We start from the raw sequence: 21943 nt of genomic DNA on the forward strand, positions 1-21943 counted from the left end.
TCCCCTGCTCTGCACAGAGGCCAGCTCCCACCTGGCCACCCTTCTCCCCCCACCGCCCACCACACACGTGAGACCCGAACCGGGAAAGCAATACGGTACCTCCTTCCTCCGGCACCGGCTTGGCCCCTGCGAGGGAAGGGAGAGAAGTCACCCCAGAGGCCCCCCAGGAAGGACCTCACCACCCACCGGTACCCCAGCGCCTAGACAGGACAGCACAGGAGGACAGGCAGCCCCTCACCTGCCAGAGGCCCCAGCAGGAGGCAGAGGGCCAGCCCGGGCACCAGGCAGGTCTTCATCTTCCCCAGGCCCGTCCCCCACCGACCGACGGTGCTCAGGTCCACCTGCAGCAGGAGGAACCCACACAGGTGAGACCACCCACCCCCTCGGACCGCCACTTCTCCCCGCCACCCACAAGTGGGCCACTCCTGGGAAAACAGCTCTGGTAAAAAGAGAAGTTGTCAGTGTTTTCATGACAATTTCAATTTCAGAGGCTTCAAACCGTTCTTCGGAGGCTAAATCCCCGAGGCAGAATCAGTTGGCCTTACTGAATTTAACTATTTAAGGAATGTCCCCGCCGCATCTGCCCTCCCCAGAGGTTACCTTGCAGCTGCTGTCCCCCAGCCGTGTAGCCTGATGGGCATCTGCTGCCAGCGCACAAGCTCCTCTTTATAAAAGGCCAGGGACGAGGGACAGACGTCACCTCCGTGAACCTTCAAACTGAATATTTCATTCCCGCCCAGAGGACTGAGGGCTCCTGTGACCCTGCTGGCAGCCAACTCTCAGGAGTCCACTTTTGGGAATCTGATCCAAAGATCAAATTGGGAGAAAAACATTTTTGCACAGGCCCAAGAGTTTTAGGATTGAATTCAACATTGGTACTCAAAATAAACCCAATTTCCTTTCTACCAGGAGAGAAAGACATTCTAAGTGTGACATTCGGGCTGCGATGCCCCCCTTGTGGGACCAGGGTAATCACAGAGCTGCCCCAGGGACAGGCAGGCAGGACGGGACCCTCGGGGAGCCAAGAGCAGCCCTGGGCCAGCAGCCCCCGCCGACAGGTCACCGCTGAGCCGAGTGACAGGCAGGAAGCGAGGGTGTCCAGCCTGATGTCCCATCTGCAGACTGGCGCCTTCGGGCTTATAAGCAGTGATTAAGTCTGTCGCCACGCAAGACAGCTACTTAGCGGGTGACCATTACAGGTTACTCAGGTGTGAGGGGACTGGCCCCCAGATGGGCAGGAAGGATGTCTTCTGGCAAAGAAGCCCCAGCAGAATTTAGGGGTTCGGGTCCCCGGCTCCACCAGAATCTGCTCACACGTCCCCACCCAAGTGAGGAGGGGCTATTCTTCCCCCCAGAACGCCCAGACTTTCAGAGATGGTACCCGAGAGTCATGTGTTCAACCTGCCTGTGATGCGACCACACACCAGGCTGAACTTTGGGTTTTATTTTCAGAAGTCAGACCCTGTGCCTCCAAGAGAGAAATTCTTTTAGGGAAGCTGAGCTGGGGTCCTCAGGTGGGCACTTGGTAACTGTGTCGGGGTCCCCAAAACCTCTCCCAGGTTCACTAGGGGGCCCCCAGGACTCAGCAGAGGCCGCGCTCACAGCTGGATTCAGGACAGAGAAAGGATACAAAGCAATATCAGTAAAAGGAAGGGGCGCAGGGACAAGTCGGGGACCAGGCGTGAGCTTCCAGAGCCCCCTACCCTCACATGACGTGCTTAGCTCCCCACCACCAGCCGTGACGACCGTGAGGTGCTGTCTCCCCGGGGAGCCCGTCAGAGACACAGTGCCTGGGGCTTTTCCTGGGAGTGGTCGCAGGCACCTGTGCCTGGTGAAGGTTTCAGACTCCCAGGAGGAAGCGGCACTCCGCACGAGCCTCACTTGGCACAAACGTTTAGGGGCGGCGAGGCCCTCTCCTCCATGAGGGGGCTGGGGACCCTCCCGGGAGCCTCCAGCCCAGGACCAGCCTTGCGGGCAGGCCTGTCTGAGGGGTTTTTCTGCACAGCATAGACGCTTTCTGGTTCTCTATCTGCCCCTGGCTGGGAATTTTAAGCTCTGAGCTCATCATTTCCTTTCCCCAAATTCTCCAGCACGCTTAGAAGCTACCAGCCAACCCCACAGTCTTTACCCCTTATTCCCACTAAGGGGCGGTGACAGCAGCTGCCTGGTCACCCACAGCTGTGCCTCCTGTAGGTACTTGGCTTCAGGACTTGATCTTGCACTTGGTGCCGTGGACGACGGAGGCCCTTGACCACTGCGAACGGCACAATTGATGTCCGGCCAGAGAACCAGCTCCCGAGTCCCTCCTGACCCCTCTAATCCCCTGGGCGCCTCTCCCAGCTCCAATACTCTACCCAACAGGGCCACTAAGGGGACCCGGGGCTTAGGTAGGAACAGGCCTTACGCAGCGTGGGGAGCTGAGGAGGTGAAGGCTGGAAGGACGGGCGGGAGCCAGGCTCTGCGGGGTCTTGCGTCTGTGTGTTTCGGGCCCCGCGTTGCGGTGGGCCTGGGACTGCTGGTGCTCTGGGGGGACGTGTGCAGCTGGCCGGGGCGCAGCGGGGAGCGGGGACCAGCCAGTCTTGCTACCGTCATCACCACGTTGTCCATCACTAACGATTCCACATCTGAAGATGATGTGCAAACATCCCTGTGATGTTGGGGAAAATGAAATAAAATTACAAGTACTTATTTTATAACTGACTACTTAACAAAAAAAACTATACGTAGAAAAAGGCCACAAGTAATGAGCAGTGATGGTGTTGGGAGCTATGGGTATATATGTTTTTCCTTCCTTCTGGGTATTCGTATTTTCCTTAATTCATTACTTTTATTTTTTTAACTTAATTTTTATTTTATATTGGGGTATAGTTGATTTACAATGTTGTTAGTTTCAGGTGTACAGCCAAGTGATTCAGTTATACATGTACATATTTCCATTCTTTTTCAGATTCTTTTCCCATATAGGTTATTGCAGAATATTGACTAGAGTTCCTCCCTGTGCCGTACAGTAGATCCTTGTTGATTATCTATTTTATACATAGGAGTGTGTATATGTTAATCCCAAACTCCTAATTTATCCCTCCCCCACCTTTCACCTTTGGTAACCATAAGTTTGTTTACTTTTATAATGGGAAAAAAAATCTTAAAAAAACCCCACCACCCCAAGCTCCCTGTTACTTAGCTTTCTGATCTGCTGGCCTGGGTCAACCTCCTGGGTCTTCCATAACCACCCCCAGGTGTGTCCACCCCCAACTTTTTCTTGCCTTCTGAGTTCTTCAAGCTCCTCTCCCTTGCTGTCCTGCGCACAGACCGTCTCGGGCCCTACCTGGAGGGCTCTACCTGGAGGGGCTCCACCTGAAGGGTCCCACCTGGAGAACCTCATCTGCAGAACCCCAACTGGGCCCCACACCTCTGCCCCCTGGAGGATGGCCCCATCACCCCCTCACCAGGTAGGCTTTCCCCAGTGACCCTTGCGGGGGCTCTGCACACCTAGCCATGTACTGTTCTTTTTCAGTGGGACCCCAAAGCAGTGGTTCTCACACTGTGTACAGATCGCCCAGGGATCCTGTTAAAATGCAGTTCTGATTCAGCAGGTTGGAGGTAGAGCCTGGGGCTCTGCATCCCTCAAGGCTCCCAGGAGATGTCTGTGCTGCTGGTCCCAGAGCACATTTAGGGTAGGGAGGCACGCACGAGCGGGTTCTCCACCTGGGCAGTGTCAGAATCACCTAGGGGACGTGGCAGAATGCAGATCCCTGGGCCCCTACCTCTCACAGTTCTGATTCGGGAGCTCAGGGGTGGGCCCAGGACTCTGCATCTCTCTCACATTACCAGAGGTGCTCAGCAGATCCAGGGCCAGGCTTTGAGAGCTGCTGTCCAAAGAAGTTCTAACCCTGGCTGCACATGGGGACCAGCTGCAGAGCTTTTAAATAGTCAGGGTTTCCAGCCCCCAGGCTCCTGAGGCAGGATGCTAATACAGTGGTTCAGGGGTGGGGCCCAGGTTGGTGGTGGTGAAATCTCTGAAGCCTGGTTGACTGCCCCTGCCCCTGCCCCTGCCCCTGCCCTGGCACAGCACCCTCCCTGTGGACGCCTCGGAGGCCTCCGAAGGTCCCACCTGCCTGCGGTGAGAAGCAGCTCTGGTTGCAAGATACGGGTCTTGGCGGACGAAGTGGACGGAAGCTGCCCGTCTCCCTCTTTGCTACCCAGGCAGAGAGAGGGGCCGGGCTGCGGGGCTCTGCCAGCTGTGCGGGAAGGCGGGGCCAGGGCGGCCGACCTGGGGACCCTTCACCTCTGCCGCTCCGCCTGCCCCAGGGGAGGCCTGGTTCCGGTCCCCGCCCCCCCCACACCCGGCCAGTGCCGCAGTTTCTCCCATTAGGAGGTCTCGGGGCGCCCCCTGCTGCCAGCTCGGGAACACCAAACGTGGCCTCCTGCTATGGCGCCTGAGCCCTGCACACACCAGAGCCCGCGCCCCCGAGGACAAGCCCCCGGCCCACCTCGGGTCTCCTGAAGGGCAGGAGGGCGCTTGGGTCGCAGTTCCTTCAGCCGTCCCAACGCAAATCAGAGCCCTGTTCATTATGAAGTCCTAAAGCCGCAGGTCCTCCGGGACACAGGCCCCCCTGCACGGTGCTTCTGGAAGCCCCTCCTCCCTGGGCCCCTCCCAGGGCCACCCTCAGAGCGCCTCCACCCGCCGTGTTGATCTGCGTCTGGAAGGGTCCGCGCTGCTCACCCAGTCTGCTCCCGGGGCCCCTGTGGCCAGCCCGCTTTGCTTTCGGGCCCTGGAACGTGTCCGCCGCTTCAACGCTGGGGGCCTTGCTCCCCAGCCCAGGAGCCCCGCCTCCTCTGGAGCCCCCCCATCTCCCAGCCCACGTCACTCTGTCCCATGTCCCTGGTCCCAGCAGGTGACACTGCCCTCCTTCTTGGCTCCATGTTCTGCCCACTTCCTTTCTGAGCACGAGGCTCCTGAGATTATCCGAGTGTCCTGGGCCTGGAAGAGCTCCTGGCCAGGGTGCGTGGGGCTGGGTGAGAGCACGCACTGAACACCTGGGCCAGGTCAGTGCTTGGCGAGGTTCACCCGGTCAGTGTGAGAGCCGGTCCTGCCGGCTCCTCCCTTGGCTGTCCCTGCGCCCGGCTGCGCTGCCCTCACTCCCTCCCATGACCCAGGTCCGCTCGAGAAGCGCCCGCCCCTCTGCTCCTGCACGGGGAGGGGACGCCTCTCACAGCCACATTCTTTGTTCCCAAACCCACAGGCCCTGACTGTATTTGTCATTTTAAGAAAAGGATTTAATTAAATACCATGAAAGCTAATGAACATGAACAGAGTTTTGTGGGTGAAAACTCATTTGCCTTGGAAAGGCCCACTCGAGGTGAACATTGCCGGAAGCTACTGTCAAGTGTGGGTTGGAGAACTCTGGAAAGCTGGAACCGGGACAGACCCGAGCGTTCTGAGGAATCCCACACCTGACCTCATGGACGGCGCATCCGAGAGTGGGCTCCAGGGGGCGCCACGCTCACTGGAATCCGAGGATAGCTGGTCAAAGCCCGCGAAGGCAGAGTCGAGATTTGGGAGTTACATGCCTAAGGCCCATGTGATTCTTCATAAAAATCATTCCTTCCTTTAAATGATCTGTGAGAATTCCTGACCAGGTCCCGGTTCACTCCATGAGAAGCCTTCTCCTGAGCCGAGGGGACTCTGGCCTGGGGTGGAGTGAGGGCAGGCAGCGGGGACCCATCAGGTGCCGGGTGGACAGGTAAAATGCAGGACACCCCGATACTAAAAAGTATTCATTGATTATCTGAGATTCTAATCTAACTGGGCCTGTATTTGTATTTGTGAATCTGGCAGCTCAGAGCCATGTGGCCCTGCCTGGCCCGTGGTGACAAGCCCAGGCTCTGGCCCAGAGCCAAGGCTTTAGGCTCAGGCAGGCAGTGAGAGGGGCCTCCAGCCCTGGAGGTGGAGCAGGCATGGGAGGGTCTTTTCCAAGATGCTTCTTCCTGGAGCGTCACGAAGGTCCTGGTCATCACACGGGATGAGCAGCTGGGCCGCAGCCCTGAGCTGCCCTGGTCAGCGAGGCTCCTGGTCCGGGACACCTGGAGTCCACGGCTGTCTAGGGCCCAGCTGAGCTCGTAACAGAGAGAGCCTGATGGAGCCGGAGGGGTGGGGCGGACCTTCCTGGAAGAGCCCTCTTCCTCTCAGGCTTGGAGCTTAGGGACCTTGGGGCCACGGGTGAGGACATGGGGGCAGTGCCCCAAAGCCCCAAGACTCGGAGAATGAGAAGCATCGGCATAGGATGTGAGCTGTGACAGATGCCAGGAGCCTGTGACATGTCTGTGATGCAGCGCTGGACAGGCTGTGTCCCCAGGCCCCCAAGGCTCCTGTGCAGCCGTCGTCTTCCTGGAAATACTCCCCAAGAAGGCAGCCCAGGGCCTCGGCACCACGGTGGTGCAGGAATCGTGTCCAGGCTGTAGGTGTGGCCCTGGCTGTGCGGGAGGAAAGGGCCCTGGAGGGAGAGGTCCGTGGTCGCCGCCTGTGAGAGTGATGGGAGATGCAGGACAAGGGGCTTCCCCCTCATCCCCCTCCTCCCAGGGTACCGAGAGCTCCCGAGGGTCACATCCCAACACCGCAGGGCTCCATCAGCGTCGACCTGGTATGGGCCTAGCCAGCATGCTCTGCCTGGGATGTGGTCCCAGGGAGCAGGGGTGGGAGTCCGGGTGGAGCCGTGAACAGAAGGGGCGAAGCTGGACCAGGGGCACACCGTTGCCCACCCGGGGCTCCCAAGACCTCAGACCAGAGGAAGCGCCGATTTGAGGTCTTCTGTCTCGTTGGTTGGGGGTTGCCCCTGGGAATTAACTCCCCAAACTCCAGGTGTGGGGTGCCCGCTGGGGTCCTGCAGGGGTCCGGTGCTGGGGTCTCAGAGAAGCACGGAGGGAATAGAGGGGGTGCTGCAGGCGAGGCCTGGGCGGAGCTGGGCGCTACGACTGAGGCTGAGTGGAGGGATGGGGGTGAGGTGGGCTGGAGACTGCCCCAGACCTGTGTATCCCTCAGTCCTCCCCCCAAGGACACAGTGCAGAGCTCTGAGGCCAGACCAGAGCCAAACCCGGGTCTACACTCCCCTCGTGGCAAAGTCAGACTCAGCAATCTGTGTGCCGGAAGGCGCGGTGAGCCTCCAGGGCACCCAGGTCACCTCGTTGTGTGATAAAACACCGCGACACTTACTCAGGTGACCCCATCCCTCGGTTTCCACCCGTGTCATCTGCTAAGGGCCTGGTGTCGTACGGCATTCTCTGTGCCAGGCCCCTCTCTGGACCATCCACCGAAATCCCTGCCTCCCAGTGTGGTCAGAGCTGTTGCTTTTGTCGCCACTCACTGGGGAAGAAACCAACCGAGGCTCTCAGAGTTGGGGACCTGCCGGAGCCGCCAGTAAACAGTGGAGGCCCAGCGGCAGCCCCGCTCGGAGGGTCAGACCACACTCGTTCCTGCGCCACCCCACGCCCCGCCCCGGGTGCACACCATCCCCCGGCAGAGTCTCAGTCAGAAGGCCTAGCCGCGAGCCCCGGCATTTCAAACACGCTCCCGGCGTCACGATGCCACCGGTCTCTGGGCTCCGAGGAGCTGGTGCGTCCAGCTGGCTGCGCAGACAGAACCGCCTGGCCCGTCCCGGGAGGCACATGGTCCAGGTGCGGCTGCACCCTCCCTGCAGTGGCTCGGGGCCCACCCTGGCCGGGGCTCTGCCCACAAGAAGCGCAGAGGGTTCTGTAAGCCATGGCTCTGGAAGGACAGCCGAGGGTTCCTGAGATCGACGGAGCAGGATGGCCGCTTACTGGACAGTTACTCACGTTTAACTGTGTCCAGCACTGTGGCGTCTGGACCGCAGGGCTAGGACGCCCACCTCAGGCCTGTCTCACTGAGGGGCGGGGAGGCCAGCCAGGTCCCTGGTTGGAGAGGAAGCCCCCTCCTCTGGCCTGGCTCAGGTGCCCCCACCACCCCCTGCTCCTCTTCTCCCAGGCTCTCGGCCCCTCTCAGTTAGCAGGCAGAGGCTCGCTGGCAGCCCTCAGGGTGGATCCAGCCAAGACGTCTATCCCTCAGAGGTGCGAGGTTTTTTTCACTGGATTTGGACGTCTTGGTGGGAGGGGGCTGGGGGCTGCATGGCAGGCACGCTCCAGTCCTCTGCAGGCCGCGTGGGCCCACTCATCTCGTGCGTGCCCCCCCAGGTCTGCGGTTTGCATGTCCTGTCCTCTCTCTGCAGGCAGTGGGTGGGGCATGGGGGACCCTGCCTCCCCAAGGCTGGAGGAGACAAGGACTTTCCCGGGAGCCAGGTGAGGGCCGGGCAGGAGAAGGTGGCTGGGCAGGGCGCGTGGAGAGGAGGGTGGTCTGAGGCAGGCTGGGGGTGCACGAGCAAGTTGATCCCGGGGTTCCTTGACGCACCCGGGGGGACCCCGGGCTTTGGGGTGTGTGGGGAGGCAGGGTCCGGGGACAGGCCTCTGGCCAGCCCCTCTCCAGGGAACAGGGTCTGCCGTGCCGCTTGGTGTCACTTGGGGCTGGGGGTCGCTTGCACAGCATGCCCTGGATCCCAGCGGTGGCTGATCCACCTTTTAGGCGCAGTGTCCTGGCCCCCATCCAAAGGCTGGGGGCATCTTGGAAGGACTTGTGCTCTGGAGAGATGGGGAGTGGGCCTCAGGCAGAGACGAGCTCAGGGTGGACCACGAAGGGCCATCCATCCTGCCAACCAGATGTGTGGGAGTGAGGGGCTCCGCCTCCCTGGCTGGCCCCAGACTGGGGCAGGATGGTCCAGTGGTCAGAGCCCAGGCTCAGAAGGGATCCTGCTGCCTGAGTCTGGCCTGACCTCTGACAGGCTATGAGACTGGGCAGGACACACCCCCTCTCAGGGCCTCAGATTCTCACCTGAGAAATGGGCAAAATCATGGGATAACATCCAGGAAGCTCTGGGCATTTGGTGATAGCTATTACAGTATCAATATTAATAAGATTAAAGGTATGAGCCTAAATTTAAGGGAGCAGGAAAGAAAAAAAGGCTTAAAACACTAATATTATCAGTGCCGGATGAGGCATTGTGTCCACAAAGCAAAATGGGATGTCACAATGAGAGTAGCATTCTGAAAACAAGAAACGTTATTGACAATTCAAAATATAATAATTTAAAATTTTAAAAATCAACAGAAAGACAGGAGGGTAGAGTAATGAAAATCTCTCGTAAAATACAACAGAAAGACAAAAACAGAAAACAGCCAAGGAAAGATGGGAACGGTAGAGGATGAATTCAGGAGAGCTGACATAAACGTCAGCAGTGGTCGTACAAGGAAGTGTCCTCGTGGGGAAGGACTGAGCCTCCAGAAAGACAGGTCTGCACCCCGTCCAGTGAGAAAAAAGACCCGCAGAGGCACAACTTCGGAGATTTCAGGACACTGGACACAAGAGGAAAGCCTACAAGTTTCCAAGCTGCAAGGACAAATCACATAAAAAGAATGGGAATTCCAGTGGTGTCAGATCTCTCTGGCCACCCTGGAAGCTGGGAGACACAGGAAGATGCCCCCAGCCTTTGGATGCACCTAAAACATGGATCAGCCACCGCTGGGAGAGAATACAGGCATTCTGGGACCTACACAGACTCAACATTTTATCTCCCAGGCTCCCTGTCCCGTGTTTTTGTGACACAGTGTACTGAGAAGCTGCGGAACACAGCAAGTCGGTCTCACACCTCCAAAGAGAGGTGACGGGAAGCCCCTGAGTGACGGGTATCCTGCAGGCCCAGGGAAGCAGGACTCCAGGGACAGGGCTAGATTTTCAGCAGAAAAGGAAATGGCAACAGAAGATTATCTGAGCATTTGAGCTCTTGGGCAGGTACGGATGGCATTTGAAAATTCTGATAGAGCATTGAATAATTATAAACGGGTACATGGAAAACTACACTTTCCCCCCACCCTTTTTTTTTTTTAACAAAAGCAAGGCAATAATTAACTCTGGGGGAAAAACGTACAGAGAATGAAATACCATCAGAATGCACAACTTAGCTCCGTAGTACATTTTCTTTACCTGATCGTAATCCTTTGAGACTGGAATATTGATTTTAACCAAACCTTGAGATGCCTTGGGAGGCCAGCGAAGGGAGAATCAGAGCTGAGAGAGGAAGCTTTCAAGAGATAAGATCTAAGATGATAAAGAAAGAGGTGTGTGTTAGTTACCTGCTCCAGTGTAACCAATCACCTCAAACAACAGACCCCAACCGACAGACTCAGTCTGAGTGGGTTAGGAATCCAGGCACAGGACAGCGGGGTCTTCCAACTCGGGGTCTCCCAACTCGGGGTCTCCCACGAGTTATCGCCTGGGGCTGTACCACCTGAAGGCCAGGCTGGGAAAGGAGCCACTTCACTCGCAGGGCTGCTGCCTGGATTCAAAGCCCTGTTGGCTGTAGGTTTCCTGCCACACGGTCCTCTCTATGGGGTGGTTCAGCTCGGGGCCACTGGATTCCCTCAGAGGGAAGGTTCTGACCCCCGAGAGAGAGTAAGAGAGGGTGAGCACGACGGGCATCTTTCTGTACCCTAATCCCAGAGGCGGTTTGCTCACCACGGTTGCCAGGCTCTCTGTATTAGGATCCATCACCAGCCCCCACCCACACTCACCGGAGGGCATGGGCACCCACAGGCAGGGATCGTTGGGGACCACCTCGGAGGCTGCCCACCGCAGGGTGTGGACCAGTCCAGGCCTCCAGGGAAACAGAACCAACAGGATGTGTCTATACAGACAGAGGGAGAGAGGCGTATTTTAAGGGGCTGGTTCATGCGCTTGTGGGGCTGACAAGTTCAAAGGCTGCAGAGCAGGCTGGCAGGAGGGACACCCAGGGGAGAGTCAAGGCTGCAAACCTGAGTCCACAGACAGCCTGGAGGCGGGATGCCTTCTTCTTTGGAGACCTCAGTCTTTTCCCTTTTAAAGCATTCTGCTTAGCCCACCTGCATTGTGGAGGACCATCTGCTTTCATTTAAAAAACACTTTCACAGTGACGTCTAGGCTGGCATTTGAGCAAATACCTGGGCACCGTGACCAGCCAAGGTGACACACAGAGGCAACCATCATGGGTGGAACCCTGTTCTCTAGACAGAAGTAGGTGAAGACCAGAAGAACAGCTGGTAGAGGTGAACGTGGTTGCTTCCAGGAGGGACAGGCGGGGCATTTCTCCCCGTGCACGGGGCGTGTGGCCTGGAGCAAAGGAGCCAGTAGGCCTGGAGCTGGGCGAGGGCCGTGTGGCACTAAGGTCCCTCGGCCATACCCGTCCCCTCTGCCATCCTCACCCGGGGGAGGTCTGGGGACAGGGTGATGAGGGTCTGGGGAAGACACACTTTACAGGGACACTTGCTGGAGGAGGAAGGTCTGGGGTGGGAGGGTGCTATGCCCCCCTGGACCATGGCGGGGACAGAGAGGGCTGTTGTGTAACTGTGGCCAACTCGCCCCGTCAGGCTGCGCCTGGCACACGCCGTGTCCACCCCACGGGTGGGCTGAGCGTGCGCAGGCAGTGCGGGGCTGGAGGGAGGCGCCGTGGCTTCTGAGACGTCTTCGGGGCGGGCTCCAGCAGGAGTGGGGAGGTCCCGCCGAGGCTGGCCACCGTGTGGGAGGGGTCGCGGAGGGGCTTCCTGTTCTGGGGGCAGCTGCGGGACACCACCGGAGGCCAAGGGCCAACCTGTGCTCGCAGAGACGGGGCGATGGGGCGGTCACCACCAGCTGGGCCCTGCTGGCAGCCCAGGCTGCCAGCAGCACTTCCTCCCATGCTGGGAGAGGGGGCCCTGCCAGCAACAGACCCCAGGGGAGGGTGGAATCTCCTCCCCCAAACCCAGGCGGACCTCGTCTTTGTGAGGCTTCCATGCCAGCCAGGGATTCCAGGCCCCGCCATGCTGAGGCTCCTAATTGCAGGAGGGAGACCCAGGCTGGGCCAGTTTCTCCGCAGCCTAAAATAGATCCATTGTTTACGCCTATTCATCGCCACATAAAAGCCGGATTTATGGGAACCGGGGCTCGGCGTGTTTCTCAGCCCGACTGAGGCGTCCCGGCAGCAGGGCCCTGTCCTGCCGCCGTCGGGGGCTCCCGACTCCCCTGCCTTTGAGGGTCTCTGCTGGGAGCTGGGCCCCAGCCATCCTGGCGGCCGCCCGCCGGCCTCCTCTGTCTGACCCTTCGGCTCTTCCTTCCCTGGTGTTGGTGGAAACAGGTTGATGGCAGAGCAGGTTGCCTGGCTCACTTCTCGCCAGTTGTCCTAGATTCCTCGATTCATCTGAGAAGCAGGTATTGTGAGCCTGCGACGCAGGCAGCCAGGAGGCCCGAGCTGGGCCAGAGTGGCGGCTCGGAATTAAAGGGCTGCAAATGGCTTTTGAAGCCGCGCTAAATCCGGCTCCTTGGATGGCCGGGAGGCAGCCCCTGGGCCTTGAAAGCTGAGCCTCGCCTCCTGCTTTGCTCCCAGGGAGATGTCAGCCGCTGGCCCCTTAAGCTGGCCAAACAATGGGAACACACTGCACACAGAGAAATATCTTTAAAGTGAAAAAGAGAGACAAGGTGGTTACCACCCCCTCTCCACTCTGCTCCTCTGAGCGACGACTCAGTGTTAACGGCCCGGCGTGGACAGACCCTCCCCCCATCCCCTCCCCCACCCCTCCCCACCCCCTCCCCCACCCCTCCCCATCCCGTCCCCCACCCCCTCCCCATCCCCTCCCCCATCCCCTCCCCCCACCCCTCCCCCCACCCCTCCCCATCCCCTCCCCACCCAGCCAAGCGCCGTGCGCACCCAGGACGCCCAGTGCTTGTCCTGCTCTGTAAACACGCTCCGCACTGCTGCATTTTTCTCTCCGGATGGTACATTTTGGACCTCTGCCAGGTCTCTGTATATCAGATTCACCCGCTCTCTGCAACAGCCGTTCATGCTCTAGCACGGAGTGCCTCAGCCTCACACCACGGAGGCTGGGGTGGAATGACGCTCCCTGGCGAGGCTGTCCTGTGCATGGCGATGTTCAGCAGGATCCCCGGCCTCCACCCCCTGTAGCATCCCCCGTCAAGACAACCCAGAATGTCTGGACATTGTCACGTGTCCCCAGGGGCACACTCACAGGAGACCCTGGCTCTATTGTCAGCCCAAAGCCACGTCTGTTCAGCAGTTCTCCTGTGAGTCCCAGGCCCTGGCCGCTCCACCAACCATGCAGATACCTTGAGCTCTGTCTTATATTCACAGTTTTACTTTGTAGGATTGACTCCCCAAATGGGATTCCCCACAAAGGCAAACCTGCTTGAATTCAGGGGGCTTGAGCATCAGGACTTGTGTGAACCTGTTCCAAAGATCCGGGAAGCCCCAGCGCTGAGTTCAGACAGTCACATGGTTTTGTAAATTTTGCAAAGAACAAGAAACCAAACGTTAAGTCCGTTACCTTTGCTCTGCTGCCCGTGTCCCGGGTGGTGGGCTGGCTGTGGGCATTCGGAGGACATCTTCAGCAGCCTGGGTCTCGTGGGACCCATTCAGGGCCTCTGCAGTCTCTCTGGGCAGAGGTGCGTCACCATTAGCCGTCCTGGGCTGGGGTGAGCTTGAAGGAGTGGTCCTGCCCACACCGTGCCTGGAATCGTGGCAGGGAGGGGCAGGGCCAGAGGTAACATCCTACAGCGCACGGTACAGAGGCACGAGGGGTGGGGGAGGAGAGGCAAGGTGAGGTGTGCAGAAAGCCAGAAGCTGCTCAGGAAAATGGTCTAAGGTGGAGGAAGCAGTTCTCAGGGGTGCTCGGGCAGGCACCCCGCGATCCACTGAGGCCACATAAGACAAGACGGCAGAGGAGGGGCGACCTTGCTCTCTGCTCGAGCTGGGACACCCAGGGACATCCGTGCTCCTGGTTCTCGGGATTCCGACTTGGACCGAATCGACTAAAACACCGGGTGCACGATTAGAAACTCACCACACACTTTTCTCTTTATAGAGAAATGTGCAAAATAGGATCTCCGAATCCCCGTGTTTAGGGCAAGCTTGTAGGGCAACGACACCTGTGTACGAAGGTATGCGTGACGAGCGCCTCCACCTATAGCGCCGCGTCTTGGCCTGGCTGACACATCTGGTCCTGAGTAAGCCTGGTGGTTCCAGATGCAGACGAGGGAGAACGTGAAGTCCATAAAGTGATGCGGGCTAAAGTCAAGGTGAGGCAGCCCCTGCTGGGGGCACGGGGGAGGGTCCCCTCACTGCCTTTTCCAGCTCCTGGCAGACCGACCCCTCCCCCACCCGCAGAGGCAGTGACGTCTGTCCGTCTGGTGTCTCGGAGCCACTTCCCTGTCACATCTCCTTCTCGGACTCCTGCTGCTGTCGGCCCCCCCCCATTCCCCGCTTCCACATTTAGGGACCCTCGTGAGGATGTTGGGCCCACCGGACAATCCAGGACAACCTCTCCCTCGGGAGCCTTAACTTAATCCCAGCTGCGAAGTCTCAGCACGGTCTCAGTTCCGGGACATGGACGCCTTCGGGGCCAAGGTTCCACCACCACGAGGCCCAACCCACCTTTTGCCCGGGCGGCTTCGAGGTTCAGATTCAGCGACGAGGCAGAAAGGCCTTCTTACGATTGGCGATCAGAGGTTCTCAGCCGGGAAAGTGGGCCACCTCGGGGCCGTGGGGGACGCTTCTCCTCCAGCACGACAGAGGGTGCCGGAGGAGACGGCACTGCCTCTGGTCGCCGGGCTCGGGGTGAAGCTGGGCCGTCAGGTCGCCCCAGGGAGGCCCGCCCTCCTCTGGCTTGCTGCCTCCCCACCCGTCCCCACCCCTGGCTGGCGTCTGGGGCTCCAGGGGGCCTGTTCTAGGGTCACAGAGCCCTCCGCATCCCCCACGATGGTGCTCAGGGTCCCACAGACAGCCTTTGGCGTCCCCTGGCAGCTCTTTCAGAAAACCGTCTCCCATGCAGCTGAGACCCACAGCTTCCTCCCTGGAGTGGGTGCTACGCCCAGGGTGCCTCAGGGTCGGGCACTGAGGCCTCCGTGTGCCCTCTCTGCCTAGTGCCCACCTGCCTGCAGGTGTGCCAGCCTGGGTCTTTAGCCCTCGCCGCAGAAGGATGGACAGACAGACCCACTGCTCCTGAGTTCCGAGCCGAGCGGGTGATCTCGGGCCGGCCCTGCTGTTCGGGCAACGCTGCTGCTGCCCCTGGGCCTCCACAGGGCGTGGGGGGAGATGCCGAGGCCCCCCCCTGAGGCTTGGCAGGTGGGGGACACGGAGGGAGGCCACTGGCCTTGGCTGGGAGGTCAGCGGTCAGCTCGGCTGGCAGCAGAAGCGGAGGGCTGGGTCCTGGATTGGGGGGCAGCGGAGCATCAGCCTGTAGAGAGGGGGAGAGAGGATGGGAAGAGCAGGGCCAGCCCAGGAGGGGACTCCGAGGCTGCGGCAGTGGGGGCCAGCTGGGCGGAGGGGAGTGGGGGATGGGAGGAGGAGCGGCAGCCGCCCCAAGGGGCCTCACGGGGGGGGCCGCATCTCCGGACGAGGTTTCCAGGAGGGGGGCGGGGGCGGGCCGGCCAGAGTGCTCAGGAGAGGAGACAGGCTTCCCCGGGTGGGGGGCTTTCAGAAGGGGGGGAGGGTCAGAGTGGAGGGAGGGCGGGCGGGAGCTGGGGGTGGAAACGGTGAACAGACCACTGGGAGGCAGTGGGGTCTGGGGTCAATGGGCTCAAGAGGGAAGTGGTGTGCGTGGCTTCGGGGTGGGGGACCCCCTGGGGACCACAGCGGGGAAGGGCTGGAACGTGGGCTCGGGGGATGTGCAGGCTGGGCGGGAGCCTCCAGCGGAGAGAAGGGAGAGGCGGGTGCTTGTGGGCCAAAGCAGCACCTTCCCCGGGAACTGGGGCTTCACTGATTCCAGGCACCTCCTCCCGGGAGCCGAGTGCCAGCCCACCCAGCGCACCCAGAGCGCGCGCCTTCCCACGCGTGTGTGCGTGCGTGCGGCGGGCAGGCGGCTCTCCCTTCAGGCGCTCTCTCTGCTGCACGCCCCCCTTTCCATGCGAGGGCTCGGGGGCTCGCAGTGATCAATTGCTTGCTTGGCCGTCAGAAAATTGCCGTTCAGGAAATTGATTTTTTGTTGAATTCCCCTAAAGTGGCCAGTGACGTGATGACTGATGGCCTCATTTCCCGAGGAGTGACCGGGTAGGGGTGGAGGAAGGGTCCGGGGTGGGGAGGCATCCATGGCTGGAGGGTCCTTGGCCGGCTGCCATCAGCACCCTGTGCCCAGACCCACCCAGGGGTTCTGTGCCCCTGTCCTGACGTGAGTCACAGATGGTCAACCCCGGAATCCAGCCCGGGGGACGGAGCCAGAGAGGCCTGCTGCGGGCCAAGGCTGGGCCAGGGCTGGGCTCCTGCGGAGTGCAGGGAGTGGGCCTGGGGACAGGAGAGGGTCTGCAGAGATGGCCGCTGGAGCTTAAGGCGTCGGAGGCCAAACCTTCTGGGCATGGCCATGGGGCGGGGCAGCAGAGAGAAGGAGCCGGAATTTGTCCGGAGGGCGAGGGGCCAGCAGACCCCGGTGGAAGACAGGGGTGCAGAGGGGTGGGCGCTGGCCTGACCCTGTGGGGTAACCGTGCCCCGGGGGCCCCTGGCTGGGGCAGTGACTCCCTGTTAGGGGTTGGACTGTGTCCCCTGGAGAGATGGGTTAAAGTCCTGGCCCCCAGCATGGGACTTTACTTGGGAATAGGGTCGTTACAGATGTGATTAGTGAAGGTAAGATGAGGTCACCCTGGAGGAGCTTGGGCCCCAAGGGAATGTGACTGGTGTCTTTATAAGAAGAGGGGCGTTTGGACTCAGACACACGGGAGAGGCTGTGTGGAGGCGGAAGCAGAGATGGGAAGGGGGGGGGGCCACCAGAAGCTGGAAGAGGCAGAAAGGACCCTCCCCCAGGGATTTTGGAGGAAGCCTGGTCTGGCCAGCACCTTGATTTCGTACTTCTGGCCTCATAACTGCGAGAGAATATCTTTCTGTTGTTTTAAGCCCCCTGGGTCTGTGGTGCCTTGTCACCCCAGGAAACTAACGTACTCCCTTCCCCCAGGCGTGTCCTGCGTTTAGGAGATCCTCATGGCCTTTGGGGTGACTCTCAAGGTGACGAAAATCTTTCCTGGGTGGGCCGCGTTCTCAGAGATGCCTGATGGGGCTTGGTGCTGGGCCATCTCCATGGTAACAGAGCATGTCCAACAATCGGGTGTGGAGGAGGCTGCCCCCAGACCACGCTGCTTCTCCCGCTCTGAGGGGCGGGGGACATGGTTCCTGCCGTGACTTCCCCCGCGAGCCTCCTTGACCTCCCTGACCCTCGGGAACTCTGGTCCAGACATTCTAGCCCTGCAGGCCCCTCCCCCTTTGCTTCCTCCCTCCCCGTCTCGCTTCCTAAACTCCAGCTGTTTGGGGCCGCGCAGCACCCAGGCCGGCCGTGGTGTTCTTTTTTTTAAATTTTTATTTATTTTTTTAAAGTATTTATTAATTTATTTATGGCTGTGTTGGGTGGGTCTTCGTTTCTGCACGAGGGCTCTCTCTAGTTGTGGCAAGCGGGGGCCACTCTTCATCGCGGTGCGCGGGCCTTTCACTGTCGCGGCCTCTCTTGTTGCGGAGCACAGGCTCCAGACGCGCAGGCTCAGTAGTTGTGGCTCACGGGCCCAGTTGCTCCGCGGCACGTGGGATCTTCCCAGACCAGGGCTCGAACCCGTGTCCCCTGCATTGGCAGGCAGACTCTCAACCCCTGCGCCACCAGGAAGCCCGGCCGTGGTGTTCTGAGGAGCCGCGCTGCCCCCTCTGTCCCTGGCGCTGCTTCCACACTGAACTGTCCACCTGGAAGCCTGCCCCTCCCCCCAGAGTCACTCAGGCCTCCTCCTCTGGGAAGCCTCCCGGGCTGCTCCAGCCAGATCTGAAAGCATTCGTCACCCAGATGGCCAGCAGAGGCCTAGAGCTCATGGACGACAGGAAACCACGGGTCTATCCTGACACACATAAATGAGTTCCTGGCAAGTCTGATGAGAAGAGGGACGTCAACACACTTTCAAAGAATCTCCTGCAAAACATGTACTAATTACACAGCAAAACGTACAGTTACATAGTAACATAGCAGCTTGGCAGTTTGGAAGCTCCGAGGACACCGGCTCAGCCAGCAAACTGCACACCGTCCGTGACAGGCGGACCAAACCCACGTGCCAGCCAGCGGGACGCAGCTGAGGACCGGATGGGTCTGTGAGTCCTGCCCTAGCGCGGCGCCTGGACCTGACGGGAGGAAACAGCCGACAGGCCCACACGGGGAGCGGCTATGCCACAACTGCCCTGTGCCTGGAAACTGGCAAGATCGCCCAAGTCCAGACAAGACTGAGCGGCTCGGGCAGGTGGAAGGAGACTCAGGGGACCTGACAGCTGACGTAACATGTGATGCGACGGGGTCCCTGGGCTGTAGGGACATCGTGGGGACAGCAGTCAATTGAATAGTCAGAGTTTGGGTGGCAGCAGTCGCCAACGTAACCGCCCTGGCTGAGTGGCTCCAGTGGGGACGTCCCCTCCACTGTCCTGTGGGGCTCTGGGCAGGGCCAGCGGGGGCTCAGGTTTCAGGCAGGCACAGGGAGGGTGGTGACCACCAGGAGGCTGTGTGAAGGCAGTGGGCAAAAAGACAAACAGACACAAAGCAGGGCGGGACACGAAGGGCTGGGGAGAGAGGCAGTGTTTTCTCTAGAGCCACAGACTGAGCGAACAAAGGGAGCCTGGGCCGCAGGCAGGAGGCGGGCTTCCCGGACGCCTGTACCCTCACTGGGTGGCCCTCCCGGGGCCTTGGCCCCCTGGCCTGACCCCACCACTCAGGAACCTCTGCGACAGCCTCTGTGCTGCACCAGCTCAGACGCTCACCCGGTGCATCTCCGGGGTGGCTGTGGGCAGAAACGGGTCAATGGAACCGTCCCCCCGCCGCCCTGCGCCTTGACCGATGCTGCCCAGTGAAGCTGCCCGCAGCGCCCTCGTCTGGCGGGAGGTGAGCCGTCAGCCCATGGCGGGGCGTCTATGGAAGGGACGGCTCCCCGTCACTTCAGGCAGCCACGGTTCGGGGCCGAGGGGCATGGGATCCATGATGCCCCGAGCTGGCACTTCTAAAAGCAGTGCCACCAAATCACTCAGAGTAAGTCCCTGCTTTTCTTAATCCGTGACGTTGAGCACTCAAAACTGCACCACCAGAAATAGACCCACAGACAAAGAAAACAAACTTCTGGCTACCAAAGGGGAAAGGGGGGTAGAGGGATCAATGAGGAGTTTGGGATTAACAGATACGCACTACTATATATAAAATAGATAACCAACAAGGACCTACTGTATAGCACAGGGAACTCCACTCAGTATTCTGTAATAACCTAAATGGGAAAAGAATCTGAAAAAAATAGATATATGTGTATGCATAACCGAGTCACTTTGCTGTACACCTGAAACTAACTCAACATTATAAATCAACTATGCTTCAATAAAGAACAATTTTTTTTAAAAAGCTTAGCATATACCAAAATAAAATAAAATAAAATGTGGCTATAAGCTCAAAAAAAAAAGAAAAATTACACCACCCGGCAAGGAGGGCCAACATGGCCTCTCACTTAGGCAGCTCTCCGTGTAGGCTCTCAAGCACTGGTCCAGACAGCTCCTCTGATACCGTCCAAGGCGGACACGTGGCTGGTGGGGCCCTAAGACTCCCTGACCCAGCTGGGGGCACAGGGGAAGCTGAGCCTGGTTCGGCCAAGGGCAGGCGGGCAGGGCGGAGCGTGCAGGGCAGCTCGTGGACCAGGGTGCGGGCTTCCCGGCAGACGGACGGCCCGAGTAGGGGTCCACCCTCCTCCATCTGTCCCTCCTTCTCCGGCGCCCCCGGCCTCCTCCTTCCCTCTGTGTCTGCTCTCCCTCCTCTCTGATGCCTGCCACCCCCGCCCCGAGCTTTGCCTCTGCCCTCTGGCCACTGGCTTTGGACACAGCTGTGACCGGCGCTCACGGTGAAGACTCCATGTGGCCTCCGGCTCCAGGCTCAAAGGCAGCTGACCGCCCTGGGTGACTCCGCGCCCTGGAGAGACTCCAGTGCCCCTCACCTTGGTCATGAGCCTGCCCAGAGTCAGGGCTGTGGCCACAGGAACGGGCTGTCTGGTCCCTGGCCTGTCCTGTAAGGTGGGTCACCTGTGCTCTCCCACATACTCACTGCCTGTCTGCCCTGGGATTCCCACTGTTAAACAAAGGCCCTGTGACCTGGAAATGCAAACCTCTGTCTTGCTGTCAAAGAAGCCTACTTGCTGGGTCCCTCTGCCTGGAGAGTCCTTCCAACGCCAGCAGGGTTGGCCGTCGGGGAGGCCTCCTCCCACCCTCTGCTCCCAGTCTGTGCCGGGTGCTGACCTGTCACACAGCTGGGACAGGGACTGAGCCCGGAGGAAGCATGGATGCGGGTCCCTCAGTTGGCTTGGGAGGGGTGACCGTACACCCCGGCCCCCCACGAGCAGCCTCTGCACGTCTGCCGTCCTGACGTGATAGCCGAAGTGCGCTGGTCGGTGGTGAAGTGTGTGCCATCCCGAGGTCTGGGCACCTGGGATGTGGAATTTAAACTTGATGGCCCATGAGAACCTACTGAGAGAGGCCAGGAGGTGAAGCCGGCCACTGCCCCCATTCCTGCACACCCTCCCCTGCCCTCGCCTCCTGCGCAGGATTGGAAATTCCGCCTCCTCTCAACCAGGCTCTGATTTCTCAGAGGAGCCCTTCGGCTCCACGCAGGCAGCAGAGGGTCTGGCTGTCTTGTGGCCAAACTCTGCCAGTAGAGCGCCTGCCAGGGGCCATGTGCCTTCTACTCTGAGAAGAAATGCTGAGACATTACAGAGATCTTCCGAAGAGGCAGAATGCTTAGTTTTCTTTAGTCTCAAGTGGCAAGTGGTTAAAAATGTGATTACAGACAGGGTTGTTTATTAAACTGAGATTTATTTTGCTCCTTTATTAAGTCAACATTATTGAGTCAACTGAGAATTTGACTTTCAGGGCTGATGTAGAAACTTGTTTATATAATAATCGTGACAAAGGTGAATCAGTTATTCACATATTTTCATTCACTTAGTTTTGGTTAATAGATTAAAGATTCAACTGTGATCCAATTATGTTTTGGTTGCTCGGTTAGTTTCTGGTAGTAGTTCCTTTAGTTATGCCACGATTAATCAAATCCTGGGGCTTTGTTCGGGTTATTAAGAGAAAAATATGCTATTAATTGTGCATGAAGTAGTAAGTCCTTTTTTATTCGGCAAAGGGTGACTGGGGCACGTGTCTGTCCTGTGCAAACCACACTCGTGGCTACCTGATGCCTGATTCTAGTTGCTATAGTGATGGCTGTAAGCAGGTCACAGTCTGACCACACTCAAGCGGAGAGGGTTGTGCAAGGCTGTGACTCACGGGGGTCACGTCATGCTGTGTGACACACGGAAAGGGAGGGGCACAGGGAGGGGAAGGAGCTGGAGGGGAGGGGTCTGGGGGACACTGGTAGGTAAGGCTGAAAACATGAGCATGCCCGGTGGAGGAATCCTGACTGCATTTCATAAACACTGGGAGCCAGTCATTGTCTTTTAACATTAATATGTAGGTAGGTAGACAGTGGGACTATAATACGGAAGAACCTTTGTATTTTATTGCAAGTTCATCACTGAAGGGACGTTGCCTAGAAGCTTAAATGATACATAATGGCCCATCTCGGGGAACCCTGCCTCCCAGGTAATGAGCATTAAGCGGAAATACCTTTGCTGAGCTCACAGGAAACATCCAGACCAGGCCCACCTATAAGTGACCTCAGGCAGGAAGAAATTAACACATCCCCTCCGGTCCGCGAAGCGTTCGATTTTACCCCCTCCCCTTTTAGTGTAAAAGAAGCCCATATTCAACTGGGGCAAGACGGTTCTTTGGGACACGAGTCCACCATCTTCTCGGTCCACTGGCTTTCCGAATCAAGTCCCTAT

The 21943-nt window shown here is 59.0% G+C and overlaps 1 protein-coding gene across 1 annotated transcript in view; it reads right to left on the reverse strand.

Moving 5' to 3' along the window:
* Positions 1-21943, reverse strand: part of OTOS (otospiralin) — a 47528-nt gene that overhangs the window by 984 nt on the left and 24601 nt on the right. The window contains exons 2-4 of the mRNA XM_082465319.1: positions 2587-4060; positions 239-341; positions 100-126 (exon numbers count right to left, since the gene is read on the reverse strand). Of these exons, the coding sequence (XP_082321445.1) occupies positions 100-126; positions 239-341; positions 2587-2607 (151 nt within the window). The 5' untranslated portion in view covers positions 2608-4060. The remainder of the gene's footprint in view (positions 1-99; positions 127-238; positions 342-2586; positions 4061-21943) is intronic.

The sequence above is a fragment of the Balaenoptera physalus genome (assembly GCF_965194825.1).
Source record: "Balaenoptera physalus genome assembly, chromosome: 6".
Taxonomy (NCBI): Eukaryota; Metazoa; Chordata; class Mammalia; order Artiodactyla; family Balaenopteridae; genus Balaenoptera; species Balaenoptera physalus.